The following is a 20,006-nucleotide window of genomic DNA, read 5'->3' as shown; positions in this document are numbered from 1 at the left end:
AAATCCACCCCACATGCATTTCAGTTTGCCAGTAACTCGCAAACAAAGAACAGGGTGAAACAAACTTTTGTGGAGGTGAAAAGGGGGTGGTGTGTGGGGGTAAGTCCTACGGAAAGTCTTGGAATGTCAAAGGTTGGAGAACCAAACATTGCTTCTTTCTCTGCAGGAAGTGAAAGGCTGCGGTGGATGAGGACCAAACTGAAGATTCACAGATGTTAAAAAGGTGAATTTGCAAACAGAAAAATAAAAAGGATCCAGGAGTGAAGGAAGCAGCACATCTGAAGCAACCTGAGAGCTCACTTCCATCTCCAATAAACAGCAGGAAAAAGCACATGGCAACAAAAGTGAAAGAATAAAAAAATTCCAAGAAGCATTATTTGGAATTAAAATAGAATTATATAAAGTGTATTACAGTCTGTTCTATCATTTAAGAAGTAATAACATATTTATATATCTTTTATTACAGAGCGATAACCCGAAGAGAAGGAAGTCGATATTTAATCCATGTACAATATAAAGAAATAACAGAGCAGAAAAACCACTTTCCCATTCAACAACATTCTAAAGATGCTTTTTAATTAGACATTTAAGCATTAAACATTTCTCAGTAGTAGGTTAAACTACTCAATACAGTAATTTCAGTGCATTGTCCAAGCAGACGTGGAAATGCAAACACATTCAAGGGCTTTGTGGAAACCTCGTGTCAATCCCCTCAGTTTCCTCAACACAAACAGTCACAGAATTTCTGGCCTAGACCAAGAACCAGTAAATCCTCCAACTGTTGGGAACGCAGCACTGTCACCTGTGGGAGTGGAAAACCCAGCCTGTGGGAATGTTCCTGTGAGCGTCACACGTGGGACGCACCCACGGAACCCTGGGGTGCTGCCACGGGAATATATCCCAAAGAACACACCAAGAGTCACCTTTTCCACCATCATCTAAAGGAGAGGGAAGGAAATCTGTGCAAGGTTTTAAAAGGAGCTGGGGGAGCTGGTTAATGGTGGTGGCTGCACTGACACGGCCCATCCCCATCTCCCATCGCCCGGCAGGAATCCTGGGCATCGCTGCTCCGTGGGGAGCAGAGGGGCTGCCAAACTAACAGTGGCAACAGCTCCCATGAGAAACAGGGCAAAGCAGCAAGGAAAAGACTTTTACATCAGACAGACGTCTCCATCTCATCTCCAGGGAGCACAGGGAGCTGCCACCAGAATAAAATCCGGGAGCGAGAGATGCGCAGATGGGACTTGTCTCCTGCCATCCTGCTGCTATTTCCTGCAGACTGGGACTGCAAATCCCTCCCCCCCCCCCGTGACTCCTCCATGAGAAGAATTGGCACATGGTTTTGGCAGCTCCAAGCCTGACAGACAGTGGCCCGGGCAGGCCCCGCGGGAGCCGCGCTCCCGAAACACCGATGGGGAGAAAGACAAAAGGAGAAGGAGCTGAAGTGCTGGTGCTTTAGGGTTTGTATCCAGAGCAGCCCCTCAGCAGGACATGGGGAGTGCAGCCCAAGGAGCTCTGCCAGCTGAGGAGAGCTCTCCACTTTCCTTCTCCCTCTTCCACATCTTCCTGGTTGAGCCTGAGGAACACCTGGAATCACCTCCCTCCCTGGGCTATGCTTTTAAAGGTTACTGAAAGAGCACTTATCTGGGGCAAGAATCAAGTCTGTCTTCCATGGCCATGGTGGTTGGTGTTTCAGAATGAGAGTCCAGAGACAGGGAATAGCTGAGAATTAGGGATACCCAAACACCCGTGTGGTCCAGGAGATCTCTACTCTGCTATCAGCACATCTTGCCAAAGGAAGGACAGGAAATCATCTGAGAAACTGAAGATCACATTTAGGTTATCCCACAAGATCAGCATAAAAATAAAAACTTAAACCTGGTATTTACAGATTAACAAATAAAAATATGAAGTGGGACTATCCAAACTGCTATTAAAGTGACATTCAACAATTAACTGGAACCCTGATATGAGTGTAACATCCTCCCTCTTCCCTTCCTTTTTTTGTTATAAAAACAGTATTTACATCATTTTACTTTTTTTTTTTTTTTTTTAAAGAGAACTGGTTGACATTATTGCTTGATCCTTTTTAGGAAAGACATTCCAATGAAGCAATTATTCCACATGCTGACAAAACACAGAATATACCAATTCAAGAGTGACAAAAGTTAACATTTTGTTCATCTAAAAATTATCTCCATCTGCCGGGTCAGCAGATCACATGTAAATATTAGCCAATCAAAAATACATTTTACAAAAAATAATCAAGTTTCCTTTTTCAATATGGCAGTAAACATGATTTGTTCTTCCACTCTCACCTTCCACAAACTTCATTCTAAATAGGAGCTTACTATTTGTTCACAAAAAAAAAAAAAAAGATAAATTTGATTAAAATTATTACTTTCATAAACAAACACAAAGCCCAGCCAGACACATCTCCCAGAGGTCAGTGCTGAACACCTACAGAGTCTGTTCCACAGCGAGGGGAGTTCCCTGGATCACAGCATTCCCAAATAGCTCTGTTTTCCAAGACTTTCTGAAGTGCTAACCGTGACCCAGGGGTTCTCCTGGCAGGCAGGTCTGAAGTGCCCCTGTCCCCCCTGACCTGACAGACACAGCTTTGTATTTGACTATGAACTGAAGCAGCTTTTCTCCACAAAACAGGAAGGCACCATGCACAGAGCAGTTGAGGCAGGAAGCAAACAGCAGCAACATGACATGGGGGTTTAGGTTCAGATGAGTTAAGGCTTCTGTTGAAGTTCTTTATCTTCTCCTAGTTAGAATCACTGTCTGGAAAGGAAAACAGAAAGAAAGGTGTGATACAGTCAGGCAGCTGGAACAGGAACCCCCTGAAATGTGTTTTCTGTTGTAGTGCCACCTTGGTCGTGTCTATTTAATGCATTAAATGCTCAAGAGCTGCTCAGAATCGTGCTGAAACCACACCAAGTTTTCAAACTTTGGGAAATCACAGCCCCAACAGAGTGAGTGTTGTGCAAATCAAATGATGTGCAGAATCAGTGGAACTGTGACTGGGAGGGAAGGGGCACTGCCCTGCTTGGCACCACTCCCTGACACCCCTGGTGCACAGGGCAGGGTAAGGGTGGTGTTGGTGGGGGCACAGTGGTGAGAACAACACATCAAAGAAAATGTGAGTTTATTACTGCACACCTGCACTTAGCAAAGCACCCCTTCCTACCCAAGTACCTTTTCAAACCTGATTCTCATAATGGCTCTGTCTCTTCTTTGATTTCAGCTCCTTCAGCCACTGAGGAGACTTTTCTTCTGACCTAAGATATAAAAAAACCCACTCTTTATTCTTTCATTATGAAAATTCCTGACAGAAACAACAATAAAAAGGAATGTACAACTTGTTGCATTATTTTTTCCTTCCACCAAGAAGAGCATTAGCCTCTTCCTGCCGCTGGGATTCTCTCACCTGTCCTCCTTTTCCACACTGGAGGGCAGCACTCTGCTGCCGGGAGTGCCGAGCTGTGCTTTGGGGGATTTGAAGAGCTGAGCAGAGCTGATGTCACCAGTGCTCTCAGACTCTTGTCTTTTCCGCAGTTGGGCCTAAATATAAAAATAAAGAAAGGGGTCCTTTGAAGCCAGCATCCAGGCTTTTTTTGGAAAGCAGAATAGATCACTCCAGATTTATAAAAACAAAAAAATTCCCTGAAATGAGTGAGGGAGTTCTTTATAAAGCACCCACAGCTACTGAACTGGTTTATCTCCCACCTGCTGGGCTCTGCCTGAGCTCACCTTGAGGACAGAGTGATCCATCCCTGGGAACACGGGCAGTCTCTGGGCTTGCACAGAAGATGACCTTGGAGTGTGCTGGATCTTGTCTTCCTCCTCAGAATCTTCCTGTTGCATAGTTTTCTTCTCTTCTAATTAATTGTTTTTAAAAAAAAAAAAGCAGAGGGGGAAACCATGAGCCAGCTTTTCATCTCTGCCTCATCCTCGATCTCTTCCTCGATCTCTTCCTGCACTCGAGCAGGAACGAAGGGCAGTACTTAAAAAATGCCCTTTACAAACTCCTACCCTTGCACCCAGGCTGATCACAACCAATTATTCCAGCTAGCTGAGGGGGTTACCTGTGGAATCTTTGAACATCCAGGCATTATCTGGTTCTTCTGTCATGGAAAACCTGCTCTCCAGGTCCAGCCCTCTGCTCCTGCGCAGCGAGTGGGACGCGGGCGCCCGGCACCGGCGCTTCTTGCTCAGCTGCACCCGAGTTTTCAGAGCACTGGAGTCCAGGACAGCCGTGTGCTGCAGGAACACAGACCTGGGAGTGAACCCCACCTCCTCCACAGTGACTTCCCAACCCACTGGATTGCATTCACCTGTTCATTCTAATTAAAAAAAATATATATATTTGCCTGACTATTTTTATTGTAGTTACTTAAAATTATACGGAAGAGAGTTTATGATGAGGACGTGGTACTTCGTGGCTAACTGGGTGTAATCCTTTGGTCTCTCTAGGCTGTGGATACCTGAGCTGCATGAATTATTTGCACTAAATTAATATAAAAAATAACTGCAATTATCAGGAGTTTGGCTCCTAGAGTGTTTTATGAATACAGGCCTTGCTAGTCCGAGACTGGGATCTAAAAAGAGCAACTACACAAAATTCCCTCGTAGTGCAGAGCTGCAGCTTCCCTGCCAGCCACAAACACTTGAAGCCACTCACCAGCAAGAAGGACACTCCACGTTTAGTGTCACAGCATTCAGAAAACTTCTGTGATCAGTCATTTCCAACATATCCAATCAGCAATAACATTTACAGAGCCAAACAAGGAGCTGTAATTTATTTGCTTGCTTAAAGCAATTTGCTGTTATAGACTTGCCTGTAGCCACCAAATATCCCTGAGCCCTCCCTTCTCCAGCAGATGTGGGTTTGCTCCTTTTTGAAAGATTTCAGGTCAGGAATAAACTCATCACACAGCATTTGCCAGCTGCATTTGGAGCTATTAATGTTTTACAGAGACATCTTTAGTGGCCCAGGGACAAAACAGAACCTTCTGGAAGTGTTCAAACACGGTGTGGATGTGGCACTTGGGGACGTGGTGGTGGTAGCCTTGGCAGTGCTGGGGCAACAGTTGTACTCGATAGTGCAACTGTTTAGTTTGTTTTCCAAACTAAACAAAGTTCTTGCAGCACTAGACCTCATTAACTGTGTATGGCCAGAAATTCCTGGGCTTAAACCAGCTGCAGGATTCTTCACTATAAAAAAATCCTTTAAAATTCAACTCTGAGCTACCATGGAAAGAAACCAATTGTAAGTAAGAAAAATATTAGTGAATATCTTTACGGCCTTTAATCTGTATGGCTGACAGCACAGCAGTCACTAACTGTTTGTGTTATTTAATTATGCTTCCAATGTTCATCCCTGGAAGTGTCCAAGACCAGGTTGGATGAGGCTTGGAGAAACCTGGTCTAGTGGAAAGTGTCCCTGCCCATAGCAAGGGGTAGAACTGAATGAGCTTTAAGATCCCCTCCAACCCAAACCAGCCTGAGATTCTATGATTGATTATCCAAGGCCAGCAGCTTTATGGAATCTCTCAGAGCCTGAACACTACAGAGACTTAGAAGAACTCTGTAGTTTTGATCCTCAACTTTTCGGGCAGGAAAGCAGTTGGGAAAATCAAGTGTGGGAAAGGCAGAGCAAAACTGGTTGCACGGTTTCCAGAAGAAACTGCTTTGCAGGGATTAACCGAGGGAACGCACGACGGCAGCTTACATCAATGAAGGAGAAATAACTGCTCTTGTCCTCAGGGAGCGTGTCTCCTGCAGGAGGCAAATCAGTCCCATCAGTGGAGTCCATGTCTGTGCTCGAACGGTCCAGGCTGGTGCTCCTTTGGTCTTTGGAGAAGTCATGGTGCTCGGCCAGGGAGGGCGGCTCTGTCTGCGAGGACAGCGAGGACGGGTGGCTGCCCGGGGGCTGCTTCCGCCCTGACACGACCTCATTTTCCAGGGAAGGAGATTCTCCCACAAAGCTGCAAACGGAGCAAATGGAAATCTGTGAGGCTTCGGGGTAAATAAATACCTGCAAGGCCAGGCTGGATCCCACATGATCAGCATGAGTTAAATAAAAGTGGAATGGAAAGTTTGAGTACCAAGGGGAGGCATCAGGTACCAGCAGTAGCGTGTGGATCCCTTCCACTAGCACAGCCCCGACCCCTTGGATTCACAGTGCGTTGGGGATTGGGGTGTATTCCAGCCAGCCAGAGGATGTTTCCCTTCAGGAATGCTGGAGCTGAAGAGAGGTGGGCACCAGGTGGCACCCTAAGGCAGGGCTCCACGGGCAGAGCTTCCTGTGCCTCGGGGAGGACGGCAGCAGCACCTGCACCCCGTGCTGGGATGTTCCCCGTGTATTCCTAGAATTCATTCTGTGGCCTAGACTGACAGGAATGGGCTGTAGGGTCAGGACTGAAAGCTGTACACAGTTGTGGCTGCCTTTGTCACAAAGGCTGGAGTACTCCTTGAAACAGCAGGAAGACTCTCCTGTCAATAAAAATTGGGCTGTCTTGCTTCTAATTCCCAGTTTGAAAAAAAAAAACCTAAAGGATTTAGTTCTGATTTTTTTTTTCCTCCTCTTGATAGAAGTCTTATGTCACTAAGCACCATTTCTTGAGCACATATCTAGAAATACTGTTCTAAACCTAAAAAACCACGTATATATCAATTTAGGCACGTTTTAACAATACACCTTCATATTTGGCACAGCAATCCAAGGAGAAAAACACTCAGGAGTGTCCTGCTGGATAACAGCATTCCATCAGCACCAGCACATGGTACAATGTCCAGTCTGGCAGAGCAGACACTGCCCAGAGGGCTTCCAGCACACAAGCAGAGGGAATGCTGCTTCCCTCCTTCACCAGTGGGCCCCAGGATAATTAAGAATGGCACTAATGAGCTCTGGGGGAAAGTTTTTGTCTAGGATTTGTGCTTCAAATGACATTTGGTAGCTGCAGCATTAGGCTTTAGAGCCACTGCAACATGGAAGAATGGAGAGGGGAGGGACAATCTGTAGGACCTTTCATGGAAATTAAAGCGTGTGTTGAAAGGATCCTGTTGGATTTGCACGTCTCCAAAAAGCCTCTGTCCTGCTACATCCATCCCAGGGCTGCAGCTGATACATTTCACTGAGGCTTTTCAAACTGAAATATTTGAGAGCAAGATGTGACACAAATCCAGCTGAATTCACACTGGTTGGTGGTTCCTCATTCCCAAACCTTCCCAGCGGGTTTTTCTTTGGAGTTCCTGCACAATTACAGCCCCATACAACAACCCCTGTGGCACAGCTCATCCCCAAATATGGGAAGGATGCCTGGAGTCCAAACCCTGTTATGTGCAGTGGATTCTTTCCAGTGAACAACAAATTAGGGGGAAAACTCCCTTCAGAAAAATGAAATTGAAAATGGATTTTCAGTTCTCATTACTGAGATGTGTCGTGCACCTCTTTCCATTATTTCATTAAGATTTCAGGATTTGTGAGCACATCCATGAACTGCCCCTGATGTTCCACAGGTGTATTTACAGACATTTCTCTGAGAAATCATCCCTCTCGTGGAGCACACAAACCCAGCAGGATGGTTATCACAATGGGCAATAAAGTGACAGCAATCCTCACCTTCAACTGCAATTAAATTTAATTAGTTTTAGCAAGACAGTGCGTAGAGGCCATAAAGGTGTTGCTTCAGCCTGTAAAATGAGGAGTTAGAGATGTATGAATCCATCACCTAAAGCCAATTCCTTTCCTGTAAAAACTGATAATTTTCCCTATGAAGACTGTTCTAACCTAAAAGAGTTTTCTACAATGCCAACTTGGAAAAGCTTACTAAAGCTAGCTTACTAATTTGAGAAAAATTAAAATATAATCTTTTAGATAAACTAAGAAAAATCCAATTAACACCTCCAAATTGGAGGAGATGGTTTCATCTCTGTCATCCCAAGGAGTTACTGGCCAAAGCCCACTGGAAGCAGCCCAGAGGAGCTCCTTACACTAATCCCAGCAGTGACTCAGTTCTAGAGGAAAACGCTCCTTTCTTCACCTTCCAAAAGCTCATCTAGGAAAAGGACCATATTCATCCTGTTGCCATGTAGGTATGGCTTTTTGTTTTAAAATTCCCTTCCTCTCCCAGACAAGGGGTGGAGTCACCACCCCTAGAAGTGCTCAAATGCCAAGCAGAGGTGGCATTTGGTTGGTTTAGTGGCCACAGTGGGATTCAGGTGAATCACACTGGATTCAGTGATCTTGGACAGCTTTTCCAACCTTAAGGACTCTGTGATTCCATGAAGATGAGGTCATTCACACAAGCACTAATAAAACACTCCTAAAAGAATCCCTCCGTGGCTCCAATACTGGGAAATGCCCCAGGCTGGAGGTTCCCCCAGCACAGCAGGAGGCTGGGACACCGTCTGGTCCCCGCGGGATGTGACACCGTGGGGCTGGCAGGGGAAATGCTCCGAGGGAAGTGAGCCAGGCCAAACAGGAAAACTGAACCATCAACATCTCCTGTGAGTTCCTGCCTCCAGCTGGGGCGAGGAGGAAGCACCAAAGGCAGAGCCCTGCTCAGAGCACCCACAGCAACATGAGGAGAACGTCTGCACTGCTCCTGGCAGGGACGTCATCCAAAATAAAACTGCAGACAAAATGCACGTTCAATACATTCCAGGAAGACTTCCATTATTTAAAAGTACATTAATCTCATTTCTCTTCAAGTGCCTGAATTAATACAGCAGTAATTCCCCTGCAATGAGCTGTAAGTCGAAACAAAGCAGAGCAATGGGGTGGCAAAATGCTGAAGAGTCTCTACACTGACACCATTATCTTGTAAAAAAAGCAAAACCTAAACATTTCTTGCAGTGGAAACAAAATTCCAGCACATGGGACTGAGTTCAATCCTTCAGTGAACCGGAATGTTTAGGTGGAGCTGCTCTAATCAGGATGGATGGATTGAAATAACTCCCCAGTGCTGTCTGCTCTGAAGCTGAGACAAGCACCTTTGTTAAGAAACTGATCTCAGAAATGTCTGTATCATCCTGGAATCCAAGATAATTTTACAGCAGCCTGGCTGTCACTGTTGGCATTCACTTGGCTGCTGAACCTCTGAGCTGGTCGTTACCCTGATTTCATAAGCAATAAAATATTTATAACACACAGTTCTCAAATGCAGAACACACCAAACATAATTGACATTAATGTCTGCTGTAAGATCCCAACAAGTATAGCATTAAAAAACAGATAAAATGCTATTTTCATACCACACTGAGCAGACAGGACACGAGTTCAGGGTAGATCAAGCTGTAATTTACACAACAGGTGTAAACTATAAAAAACCTCACACTTTGCTGCTCTAGGTTTATTTCACTAAATCATTCTAAGAACAGAAAAGCATCAACAGTACTGTTTCACTCAACTGATACCCCATTTCATCCTCCACTTCACCACCAATAAAGCACTTGAGAGTCTGAGCTGTGGACACGGAGAGATGAACCCTGTGTCACCCCATCTGAAGCCCAGAGTCCTCATTCCAGAGGGATTTTGCCACTCAGCCCACCTGGCAGCATTGTTGAGGTTGTTAAAAGGAATGGCAATGGCAGAAAAACAGATTTATAAGCAAAGAAAACAAATAAAAGTGTCCAAGAACAGGGCTTGGAGCAACCTGGTTTAGTGGAAGGTGTCCCATGGCTGAAGGCTGGAATGTGATGATCTTCAAGGCCCTTCCAGCACCATTCTGGGATTGTTGGATGGGTTGGAATGTGTTGGAACCCAGAGTGCAGGGAATGTTTCTCTGCCTGTCCTGAGGGACCCATCCCCCCAGGGAAACACTGTTTTTAACCTTTGTCCATGGAGAGGGCTGCCAAGGCTTTGGGATGAATTGGAATCTACAAGGGTGTGAGTTAGGTGGTAGTATAATATACAGTTTGTTACAGGGTGAAAAATTTAGAGTTTTAGGTTTATTAATATGGTAAGTAGATGAAGGCAAGATGGAGGATCCCTGTGGTTTTTCAGGTCTCCTCCTTCTTCTTCACCTACTCCATTTTCTGCAGTGTTGGTAGCACAGAATGATTGGTTAGGAAATGCCACAGTTTAGGGCTACATGAATAGATAATTAGTTCATTAGGCACTGGTAGAAAAGTTAAAATAATGTACATTCTAAGTGACAATTGGGTGATTTATCTTTCAAAGGGCCTTGAGTTTCCTGCATTTTGTCTTTTGGTACTTGCTCTGCTTCATGCTATGTCAGCAGCATGCAAATTACTGATAAGACACAATAAACAATCTGAAGACTGAGAAGATCCCAAAGTCCCGTTCGCCTCTTACTCCTGGCAAGGACTTTCTCCCCCATCCGGGGAGGACACGTGGGGGTTGAGAACCCACACAGGGATGTGATGATCTTTAAGGCCCTTCCAGCACAAACCGTTCTGGGACTGTGGGATTCCACCCTTGCCCCTCAGCCCTGAGCTGAGGAAAGGCCTCACCTGTCGCCGCTGTGCCGCTGCTCGTTCCAGGTGCCGTACTGGCTGTCGGGCTCCTGCACCAGCGTGTCCGTGTCCTTCGCCCCCGGCGGCTGCCTGGAGAAGCATTGCCTCAGCTGGTCCTGCAATGAAACCTTCTGTCAGTCCTCCAGCCCCTGGTTGAGGGATTAACAGGTTTTATTTGCAATAACGGGCTGGAATCTGCCAATTAAACTTGGCTGATTGGGAATGAACTTAAACACAGAGAACTGCTGGGAACTCAGAACAACAATTCTCTGTACAATAATTCTCTGCACAATAATTACAATAATTGTTTTCCTGGCCAAGTAATGGATCTAGAGGTTGGAGCTGATTCCCTGTTTTCAGTGACTCCATGCTGCTTTAATATTGCTCTTATCTCAGGTTGCATACAACTTCTCAAAGCACCTATGCAAGCACAAGGAATTCTGCTGGGAATGACATTTCATCTCCTCAAGCACAGCAGGCAAACATCAACTCCACTGCTCTTTTCCTGGGTTTAATAAAAAGATCCTTTTTTTTTTTTTAAGCTTTCTTTGGAAGACATTCAAAATAAAATGCACAAATAAATAAATAAGCACAGGGCCAGACACAAAAAGCCTTCTACAAACTGATGTAACATCCAAACCCAACACAGGAGAGACCATGGTGGGTTTGCTTTGTTCTATTCTGACCTTTAATTTCTTGATTGTTTTTATTTCATGGATCTGCTGCTTTGCTAAGAAGGAAGGAGTGGATCCCAGGCCTGCCCCTTTCCGGGGAGAGAAGTGGGTCAGTGCTGGCACCCCAGATTTGCAGCACACCAATGTCAACACAACCCTGCAGTTGTGCTGAGTTACTCAGGGAGCTTCAAGAGTTCCTGAAATCCTACACTGGGAGCAGATAATTAACTGTTGGTCCCTTTCACCTTCATTACCCTGAACAAATACAAACATGGCTTTCAGCTCCAGATCGGCTTTGCTTATCAAGATTTTATCTGACAGCAAATTACATGGTTTTCCACCTGTCCTTGGAAAAATCCAAGGATTTTTCCCTCTTTATAAGTACCCCCTGCCTCAGACCCATTGAGCAGAACACGTTGCTAGGACTAGGTCACATCTCCTTCTCTTTGGGCAGCACACACAAAGTAACAATAATTAAGAAATCCCACATTTAATATGTAGAATTCCTTCATATTACTGAGAGGAAAAAAGAGAGATTGCATTTTTTCTCATTTCCTTAATTTTGCACACCTAAAGAATGCCACCTTAAGACTATAAAACCATTAAGGATAATTCAGCAGTGCTGATAGCTGGCTACTGAAGAAGTCTCAGCACCTCCAGCTCTCATAACCACTTCTTATTTCCCAGTGGCCACGGCCACTTGCCAGCCCTGTTGTGCTCTTTGCTGCTGACAAAGTGTTTGTGTTTTAATGCAAAGAAAATACAAAAGGCTCCACCACTTACTCCAACGATCACCACAAACCTCAGAGGTAAAGATCAAGTTAAATTCTGTTTGTAATACTCAAGTAAAACAGGCTCAGTTTGTGAGTTACACAGAACAGATGTTTCCTGCTTTTCGTACTCCAGATGTTCCTGCAGCCCCAGAATTCACCGGTTCTTACACTTCATGCAATCATAGGATTCCTAAGGTTGGAGAAAAACCTCAGAAAGATGGAGTCCAACCTATCCTATACAGATATCTAAATACAGGTAAGTACATGAATGCCTGGAGGCGAGTTAAGCTCTTACATTTCCCAGTCCATGCCAGGTACAAGATTCCAAACGCGAGCCAGGCACACGCTGCTTCCAACATGGGAGATAGAAACCACAGGGCATTTCCTTCTGCTTGGCTTGGCTGTATGTCTTGCCTTCCACAAATTCCCTCTGCAACTTCCCAATCCCATGATTTGCTCCAGGGACTCCTGGGCTGGGCTCTCACCCAGTGGCCACGGCACCTTTGGCCGGCGGCTGCACTTCTAGGAAAGGCACTAACAAATTCCAGTGGTTCTTCCCACTTCCTTCCCCAACTGTCCATGCTCATCCAGGTGGTTTTTTTCCCCAGGTTGATGCTTATTATGGATTTTTTTCAATCCCAATCTCACATCACGAGTTACCCCACTCTTACAATCCAGTATTTCCCACTGGTTATGACTAAAGCCCGTTACCTCCACACACAGCACAGACCTTTTTATTTGCAATCACTCACGCTGTTTCTACTAGAAATTAGACTAAAAAGCTTAGAAACAGGAACAGGAGCAGCAAAGGAGCAACTTTTGTCCTGTTGCAGTGGGGAGCCCTTGTTTACATAGTGCAGAGTTATCAGGGCCGTGGGGGCTGGACAGGAGGGGTGTGGACAGCCCAGATAACAAGGGCTCAGCAGCCACAGGGGTCAAGTTTAGATGCAAAGACAGGCTCAGTAATTCCCAACATTTTACCCTGCTGGCCAGAAACACACCATTAGCAGAGTTATTTCTCTGTGCTAAACCCAAAACAAGCCTGAAAAAGAAATAAAATAACTCCACAGTGTCTTCAGAAGTAGTAAAGTTCAATACAACAAACAAAGTCTAAATGTCAGGAATAAAACACTCCAAACTCTAGGAAACCTAGAGTTCTCTACATTCTAAGGACTTTGTTATATTCAGAATCATTATTTCATTTTGCTTCTGGAGGAAGCTGCTTATTTCAAGACAATTGTGTCCTTCCCTGACAGGCCCTTTCAACATGTACTTTTTAAGGTGCCAAATGATTAATTGGAAAAAATAAACGTTCTCTAGGTACCAAGCACAAAAATAAGGAGTGGGAAGAGGAGCTGATCCTCTCCTTGGCTGGTGGAGGAGGTGTTGGCTGGGGGCACCGAGGGCGGTGCAGAAAAGCAATTTATAGCCTGTGCAGCAGCTCAGAGGAGAGGGGGTGCTGAGGAAGGAAGTGATAACAAATCAGGAAGATTTTCCTTGCCAGAAAGTCATTATTAGCAAGAATGAAGAGTTTTAGCTTTTTTTTCTGAAGACCTCTTTTCTATCGCTGCCATCATATTCCTGAAAGACTCAAGGCAATCAACACATGAAGCCAGGCCAGGTACAGACATTTCCTCCATAAACAGAACATTCAGGAAACTGGAAAACTAATCATTCCAAAGGAAAAAGCAGTAAAGAGGGGTCTGGTGTCTTTTTAGCACACAAGATAAACCCAAATTAGAACTTTTCTAATTTAGAATGACATAAAAATCTCCCAAATCAAATAAAAACCACACCTGATCCAGGTTTCAAATGCTGTAATTCTCCAAGCTTTGATCTTTAACTTCCCAATTCTTATGCCAGGAGCCAGGAAAAAAATCTACTTAATTTTTCTATAAAATAAAACAGCTGAGCTGTGTCCTGCTTTGCCTCTGGTTCTTCTTCTAAAATGAGCCATTATGCCTCTTCCAGTCCTCCCTTGGAATTAAGCTGGGCTTGGCTACAGTCCAGGGCTGATTATTCCTGCAATTTCCCATTCCTGAAAACGATGCACACACAACGTTGGTCCCAGAAGCCCCAAAATCACCTCTAAATCTGAGTTAACACAGACATTTATGTGCAAAACCCTCCTGCATGGATGGGAAATGAAGACCTGGCACAGGAGGAACAGCAGCTCCAAGAGATCTCCTGAGTCAGAAGCTGCACAGACAGTTTCAAAAATATCTTTTTTCGCCAAGGAGCCCGAGACATCAGCCAGCCAAAGTGACAGCCCACAGCTTGAGTGTGAATGTTCAGAGCTGAATTCCACTGACATGGATTGGATATGAAGAGAAACTGCACAATGGAAGGAAGTTTTGACCATCTGCCTTGTTAATACACAACTCAGAGAAAAAACGGTGCTGGTTTCTTGAAAAGGGATTTTTTTTTTTTCATTTTTCTCTCTCCTTACTTTAATTAAAGAAATAAAAAATGTGGTCAAATTGCCCCTTAAGTGTGACACTGAATTTTAGAAGAGCTCACAAGTCCTTAAAAATCCAGAAAAGTATTCCAGCTGCTCCCCTGCAGCATGCCAGGAAGACAGCTACAGACCTCCACCTGTTCCTATTTTATGACATTATTTTGTAGTTGACACTGCTTTGAATGGGATGCTGGGCTCGATGAGCTCCACAAGTCCTTTATAACCTAAATTATTCTACAATTATCCTAAGGATTCTAAGGACTAAGAGGTGAACTATATATTTTGGAGTACTAAAAGAATCATCAGAACATAACATCAGATTGAAACCAACCAAACACTGAAAACCCCACCACAATAAGAGGGTCTGTGGGTCACAGCCCGTGGATTTTAATTTGGAAGCACCCAAATGCCAGGACAGCAAGTGGGAAGAGGATCCCAGGATTTCCATCTCTACTTACTATCCATCCAATGAATGCTGCCCACAAGGAGTAAGTCATGGCTCCAGCTCCTCTTAATTCCCAGCAATCAGGTGGGATTCAGACTGGTGAGATGGCCAACTCCGTGTTTAAATTAATTGCTGGATGGAGTCAGTGCCTCAGGCAGCGTCCCAGGCTGAGGCAGCACCTTCTGCCCCCACCCTCCCTGCTGCAGCCCCAGATAAAGAGTTCCAGGAACTGCCCAGCTGAGCTCAGGGATGAGTTACAGACCTCCAGCATGAGGGAAGGCTCCCCAGCCCTCCCAAACACGCCAGTCAGAACAACAGCCTCAAACAGGGCAGCACTGCACCATCCCTGGAGCCCAGCCCCAAGAGCAGGGACAGAATTAAGGGAATTAATCCAACCCAGAAGCTCCAGGTTTTCACACCACAACACGGCCACCTCCAGTGTGGTCAGAGGATTAAGGAGATGGCAGTGAGTGGCTGTGGTGTCTGTTCAAGTGGAACATCCCTCTGTGGGATGTCCAGCTCTGGGGTCCCAGTACAGGGAGGACATGGAGCTGTTGGAGCGAGTCCAGAAGAGGCCGTGAAAATGATCAGAGAGATGGAGCAGCTCTCTCATAAGGAAAGGCTGAGAGTTGAGGTTGTTCAGCCTGGAGAAGAGAAGGCTCCAGGGAGACCTTACTGTGGCCTTTTAGTACCTAAAGGGGCTCCAAAAGAGCTGGGGAGGGACTTTGGACAAGGTGGAATGGCTTCCCACTGACAGACAGTAGCTTCAGATTAATGTTAGGAAGAAGTTCTTCCCTGTGAGGGTGGGGAGGCCCTGGCACAGGGTGCCCAGAGAAGCTGTGGCTGCCCCTGGATCCCTGGAAGTGCCCAAGGCCAGGCTGGATGGGGCTTGGAGCACCCTGCTAGTGGAAGGTGTCCCTGCCCATGGCAGGGGGTGGAATGGGATGGGCTTTATGGTCCCTTCCAATCCAGACCATTCCATGATCCCACTGGCCCCAGTGCATCCTAGGCTGGGCAGGACAAGCTGGTTTTATGTGGGAAACTGGAGCTGCTGCTGCTGAATGCACAAGCAACGCCTGCAGAAACACACGTGTGCCCCATGTGACTGTGAGCACTCACACAACATATTCAGCTCTCTTAGATCCTGAGGAGCTACACTGCTCTGCTCAAAAATCCTTTAAATAATGAATGTTTCCCTCTCCCATGGGCAGTAATGTTCCAGTCCCACGGTACCAAGCATCTCATAAATGCCATCAGCCCTGACAGCCTCCCTGTTGCTATGCAACCCTGGGCTGCCTCTCCATCCGTGTTTTCCTTGCCTCTTCCACAGGGATACGATACCCAACCACCAACGACATCCCTGATGCTAAAGCCTGACAGCATTTCCCTTACGAAACAGGAGTTGTTTTTAGAGGGTGACTGGTCTAATTCTCCACCTTGTCATTGCTTCCCCATTGATGCACAGGCCTGAATCCCAACCCTCTTCTCCCTGGAAAGGCACAGCAAAAATTGCAGCAAAGCAGATGTACTAAAGGGGCTCCAAGAGAGCTGGAGACGGACTTTGGACAAGGACATGGAGGGGGTATGGTTTTAAACTGGCATAGGGCAGGTTTAGATTAGATACCAGGAAGAAATTCTTCCCTGTGAGGGTGGTAAAGCCCTGGCACAGGCTGCAACACCAGAGACAGACACAAAGTCTACCCAGCATCGATTCTGGCCACAGCAGAGAATGTGGTTAAATTAATGCAGATGAAGTTGGGTTTGCCAGGGATCTGGTTACGATCCTGCAGTGACATCAGCTCCCTGCTCCTGTGCTGACTCCTGGTGCCGTTACTTTCCTCATTTCACAGAGGATTTCAAAGATATTTGAGGGTCTGTCGTTTTTTCTACCCTGCAAATCAAGCTGCTCTGCCCCGCTGTGAACACTCATCACACACACGTCAGCTGGTTCAGGGCAAGGCTGAAGATGGAGCAGAGGTTGACTCGATGTGCAAAAAGCAGATGAGAGCTAAATTCTAAATATAAGCCCTGCTAGGGCTGCGTGAGCCACCACAGCACTTCCTCTGAGAGGTGGGAACGTACAACGCCACAGCAGAGGAACTAGCTGGGAACATCTTTAAAGCCTCTCCTATATCATCAGATTAAATTTCCTTTTCAGCCTCAGGCAGCCAAGCTGATAAGGAATGAATCTCCAAGAAAGCCAAGGCAGCAGCAAGGAGCCAGAGGCTCTGTCAGGAAGATCCTGAGCAGCCACAGGGAATCCAGGCTCTCCCCAGGGCACGTGTAACTCCCATCAGTGTTAATAAAACCTGGCACTGAGCGTGGAACAGGATCCCTCGACTTCAACACTGCAAGAGGCACAAGCCAGAACAAGGCAATTTCATACTGGGATGCCAAGGAGGGAATAGATTTGCTTTTTTTGAAAAGCTGCATAGTTGAAATCAACACCTCCTACTCGAAATGCTGCATTTCACAGCTCTTCTGCACAGTTAACGTCTCTCCACATGAGACACAAGCTAAACTTCAAACAAACATTCCTGGGAAGAAGTGCTCATTAGCTTAAAGCCTGGAATTAAAGATGTACAGAAAGTGATAGGATTTCCTGACAACAAGTGAATAACAAACGTGCTCGTTTCAACACACAGCTCGCACAGCTCAGGAGATGTTTTAGGAGACAGCAGTCAAAACACACACACACAGAACACCAGGAGTGTTTCCCAAAACTTTCACAGTATTACCAATTGCAGTCAAAATGGATTGCCAGGATAGGGAGCCTGTGAGGCCCTGGCACAGGGTGCCCAGAGAAGCTGTGGCCACCCCATCCCTGGAAGCGTCCAAGGCCAGGCTGGAGCAACCTGGGATACTGTAAGGTATCCCAAACCATGGCAGGGTGTGGGACTAGATAATTTTAAGGCCCCTTTCAACCCAAATCCTTCTGGGATTCTAGGATTCTAAGGTTTGTGTTCAGAGAAGTTTTTGTTTAATACAATTTACTTCCCCTGAAAGCTGTCACTTAGAGCTTTAAGAAAAAAAAAAAAAGGCAGTAATGTGAATGAGCACAAAATACCAGCTCTAAATCTATTTATGCTATTTTCTTCTTGTTTAAGAGCATGGTAAAAATCAACTCCTTGCAGTCAGCCTAAGTGAAATCACAGAGTAAAGTCGTTTAAATAATTATTCCTGTAAAAATAACGAGAGAACAACAAAGGCAGCCACCAAATGCCCATCACTATGGGTTTCTGGCCCAGATTTATCTGCCAGCTACGTTCATGGCCTGTTAAACCAAAGAGAAGTTATTAAGAATGAAAAAGCAGGAACTGTTTCAGCACTGGCCCTTGTATCTTCATTAATTAAACTGAACAGCTTCACTCCTCCCCCCACCCCCAAACAAGACAAACAACTCATTTTTAAAGCCTGCTTGCTGCAAACTTGCTTCCCCCTACCCTAACAGCTCCCTGGGAATTTAAAGATAACATTTAAAGATTAAAATTTCATTTGCTGATAGTACCAAAAAATTACTTTTGAGAACAATTCATTGTGCTCTTGGTGAATGTTAGGGCAGAAGAGCTCAGCAACTATCCCCTGTAGGGTCTGTACCTATTCCAAGTTCAGAATCAAAGTGCCAACTTGTAGTAATTTCTTTTTACAAATCGTTTGTTGAAGGATGTTCACCACAAAGGACAAACTTCTGCAGACAGACTTGGGTACCACAGAACAGGCACTGCAGATCAAAGCTTTTTTATAAGCAGAGACACAGCCCCCAGTGAATGAAGGTGTGGAACTCAAACCAGGACCCTCACCTGCTCCAGAAAGGGATCCTGTTCTATGGGAAAAGTCAGAGTCCACCAGCTCTCCCCAGGAACAAGCTGCACAAGCTTAGACTGGCTGGAAAAGAAACATCTGGGAAGATTAATAAAAACGAGGATGGGAACTTCAGCCTCTAGCAGGGGAAAGGCTGTAGGATGCAACAAAAACCCTCAGAAGGATTAAGTGCCCTCCCAGCACATCTGGGACACGTGCAGCAAACAAATCACTCCACTTCCATCTTTATTTTGGAACTATATCAAAAACTGAATTTAAACTAAATAATGCTGCCAGATGAATTTTGAATGAAAACACCATTTTCTTTGACTGCCCAGTACACCAAAAGCAAACCACTACTAAAGGCACTTTGGTGTTATTTCTAACACACAGCAGAGCAATTTAGGTAAAACACATCGACCACTCTCAGCCCCAGAATTCATCTTTCCTGTTCTGTGTGAAACACCCCCAAGGTTTTCCATGACTTTTTTTAGCAGTGTAAGTGGAGCCAAGGGCATCAGACAACTGCCCTGGTTTTATTGTATGGCAACAAACCTCGAGACCTAGAACAGAGCTGGCTGTGAAACCAGATCTCACACCTATAATAGAACCATGACCGAGAGACCCTGATTAAATCAGAGGCCATGTTTAATGCATGTATCTCTGCTCCTCTTACAAAGACACCAAGCTGATGACATGAGATGAAAATGGACAATTAACTCAATAAAAATACCTGAAAGAAAAATCAGCTTCTATTTAAAAAGTCTCACTGCAAAGTAAAAACTTCTGCAAGCTCAGCTATGGATTCGCAGATGTGAGGCTGAAGAAGTTTACTCACACTGACTTAAATTGTGCTACCCAAGTTGAATTTGGACACGTTTCCTTGCCTTGTACAATGCCAAATTCTCAACCAGTAGCCACCAGTGGCAGCAGGAAAGGGAGCTGGAAGCCACTGGCCCTCACTGCGTCAGGCAGGAGCTCATGAGCACGGCTGACCCTTGTTTAAAAACTCCATCAGCACTGAGTGACTGCTCTACACTACAGCCCTAAAGCAGCACAGAAGTCAGTTCATATGAATTACATGCTTTTTACTCATTCCACAGTTTTTGGTAGTAGTTTTAAGGACTGAGACAGAACCCTGTTGCAATCAGGTAAAAAAGTACCGGCTCCAGGTCTCAGTCATTTGCCACAGACACAATGGCACCAACCACAAACTTCTTGGAGTGCTCAGACCTTAAGTTTGAGCCCAAGTGAAACCAAATTCACACATAAAGCCAAGCACAAGCAAAATTCCTGCTGAAACAGAGGAACAGCAGCTCCAGCACTGTCATCAGTGACTTAAGTGAAAAGGTCACTCCGTGTCT

The 20,006-nt window shown here is 45.4% G+C and overlaps 1 protein-coding gene across 6 annotated transcripts in view; it reads right to left on the bottom strand.

Annotated features, from left to right (window-relative positions):
* Nucleotides 1–373: 373 nt before the first annotated feature.
* Nucleotides 374–20,006, bottom strand: part of KIAA1671 (KIAA1671 ortholog) — a 65,793-nt gene continuing 46,160 nt past the window's right edge. For 4 of the 6 annotated variants that reach the window (XM_069030776.1, XM_069030777.1, XM_069030782.1 and 1 more), the window contains 7 exons: nucleotides 10,489–10,607; nucleotides 5,741–5,996; nucleotides 4,095–4,269; nucleotides 3,760–3,887; nucleotides 3,437–3,570; nucleotides 3,205–3,287; nucleotides 374–2,790 (listed from right to left, as the gene is read on the bottom strand). In XM_069030776.1, the coding sequence (XP_068886877.1) occupies nucleotides 3,209–3,287; nucleotides 3,437–3,570; nucleotides 3,760–3,887; nucleotides 4,095–4,269; nucleotides 5,741–5,996; nucleotides 10,489–10,607 (891 nt within the window). In that variant the 3' untranslated portion in view covers nucleotides 374–2,790; nucleotides 3,205–3,208. Of the gene's footprint in view, nucleotides 2,791–3,204; nucleotides 3,288–3,436; nucleotides 3,571–3,759; nucleotides 3,888–4,094; nucleotides 4,270–5,740; nucleotides 5,997–10,488; nucleotides 10,608–12,233; nucleotides 12,342–14,854; nucleotides 15,010–20,006 lie in introns of those variants that run through there. The other 2 variants (XM_069030783.1, XM_069030781.1) reach the window with 2 other exon arrangements.

The sequence above is a fragment of the Aphelocoma coerulescens genome, chromosome 15 (assembly GCF_041296385.1).
Source record: "Aphelocoma coerulescens isolate FSJ_1873_10779 chromosome 15, UR_Acoe_1.0, whole genome shotgun sequence".
Taxonomy (NCBI): domain Eukaryota; kingdom Metazoa; phylum Chordata; class Aves; order Passeriformes; family Corvidae; genus Aphelocoma; species Aphelocoma coerulescens.
The sequence above is the reverse complement of the archived record's forward strand: the minus strand, read 5'-3'. Positions and strand labels throughout refer to the sequence as shown.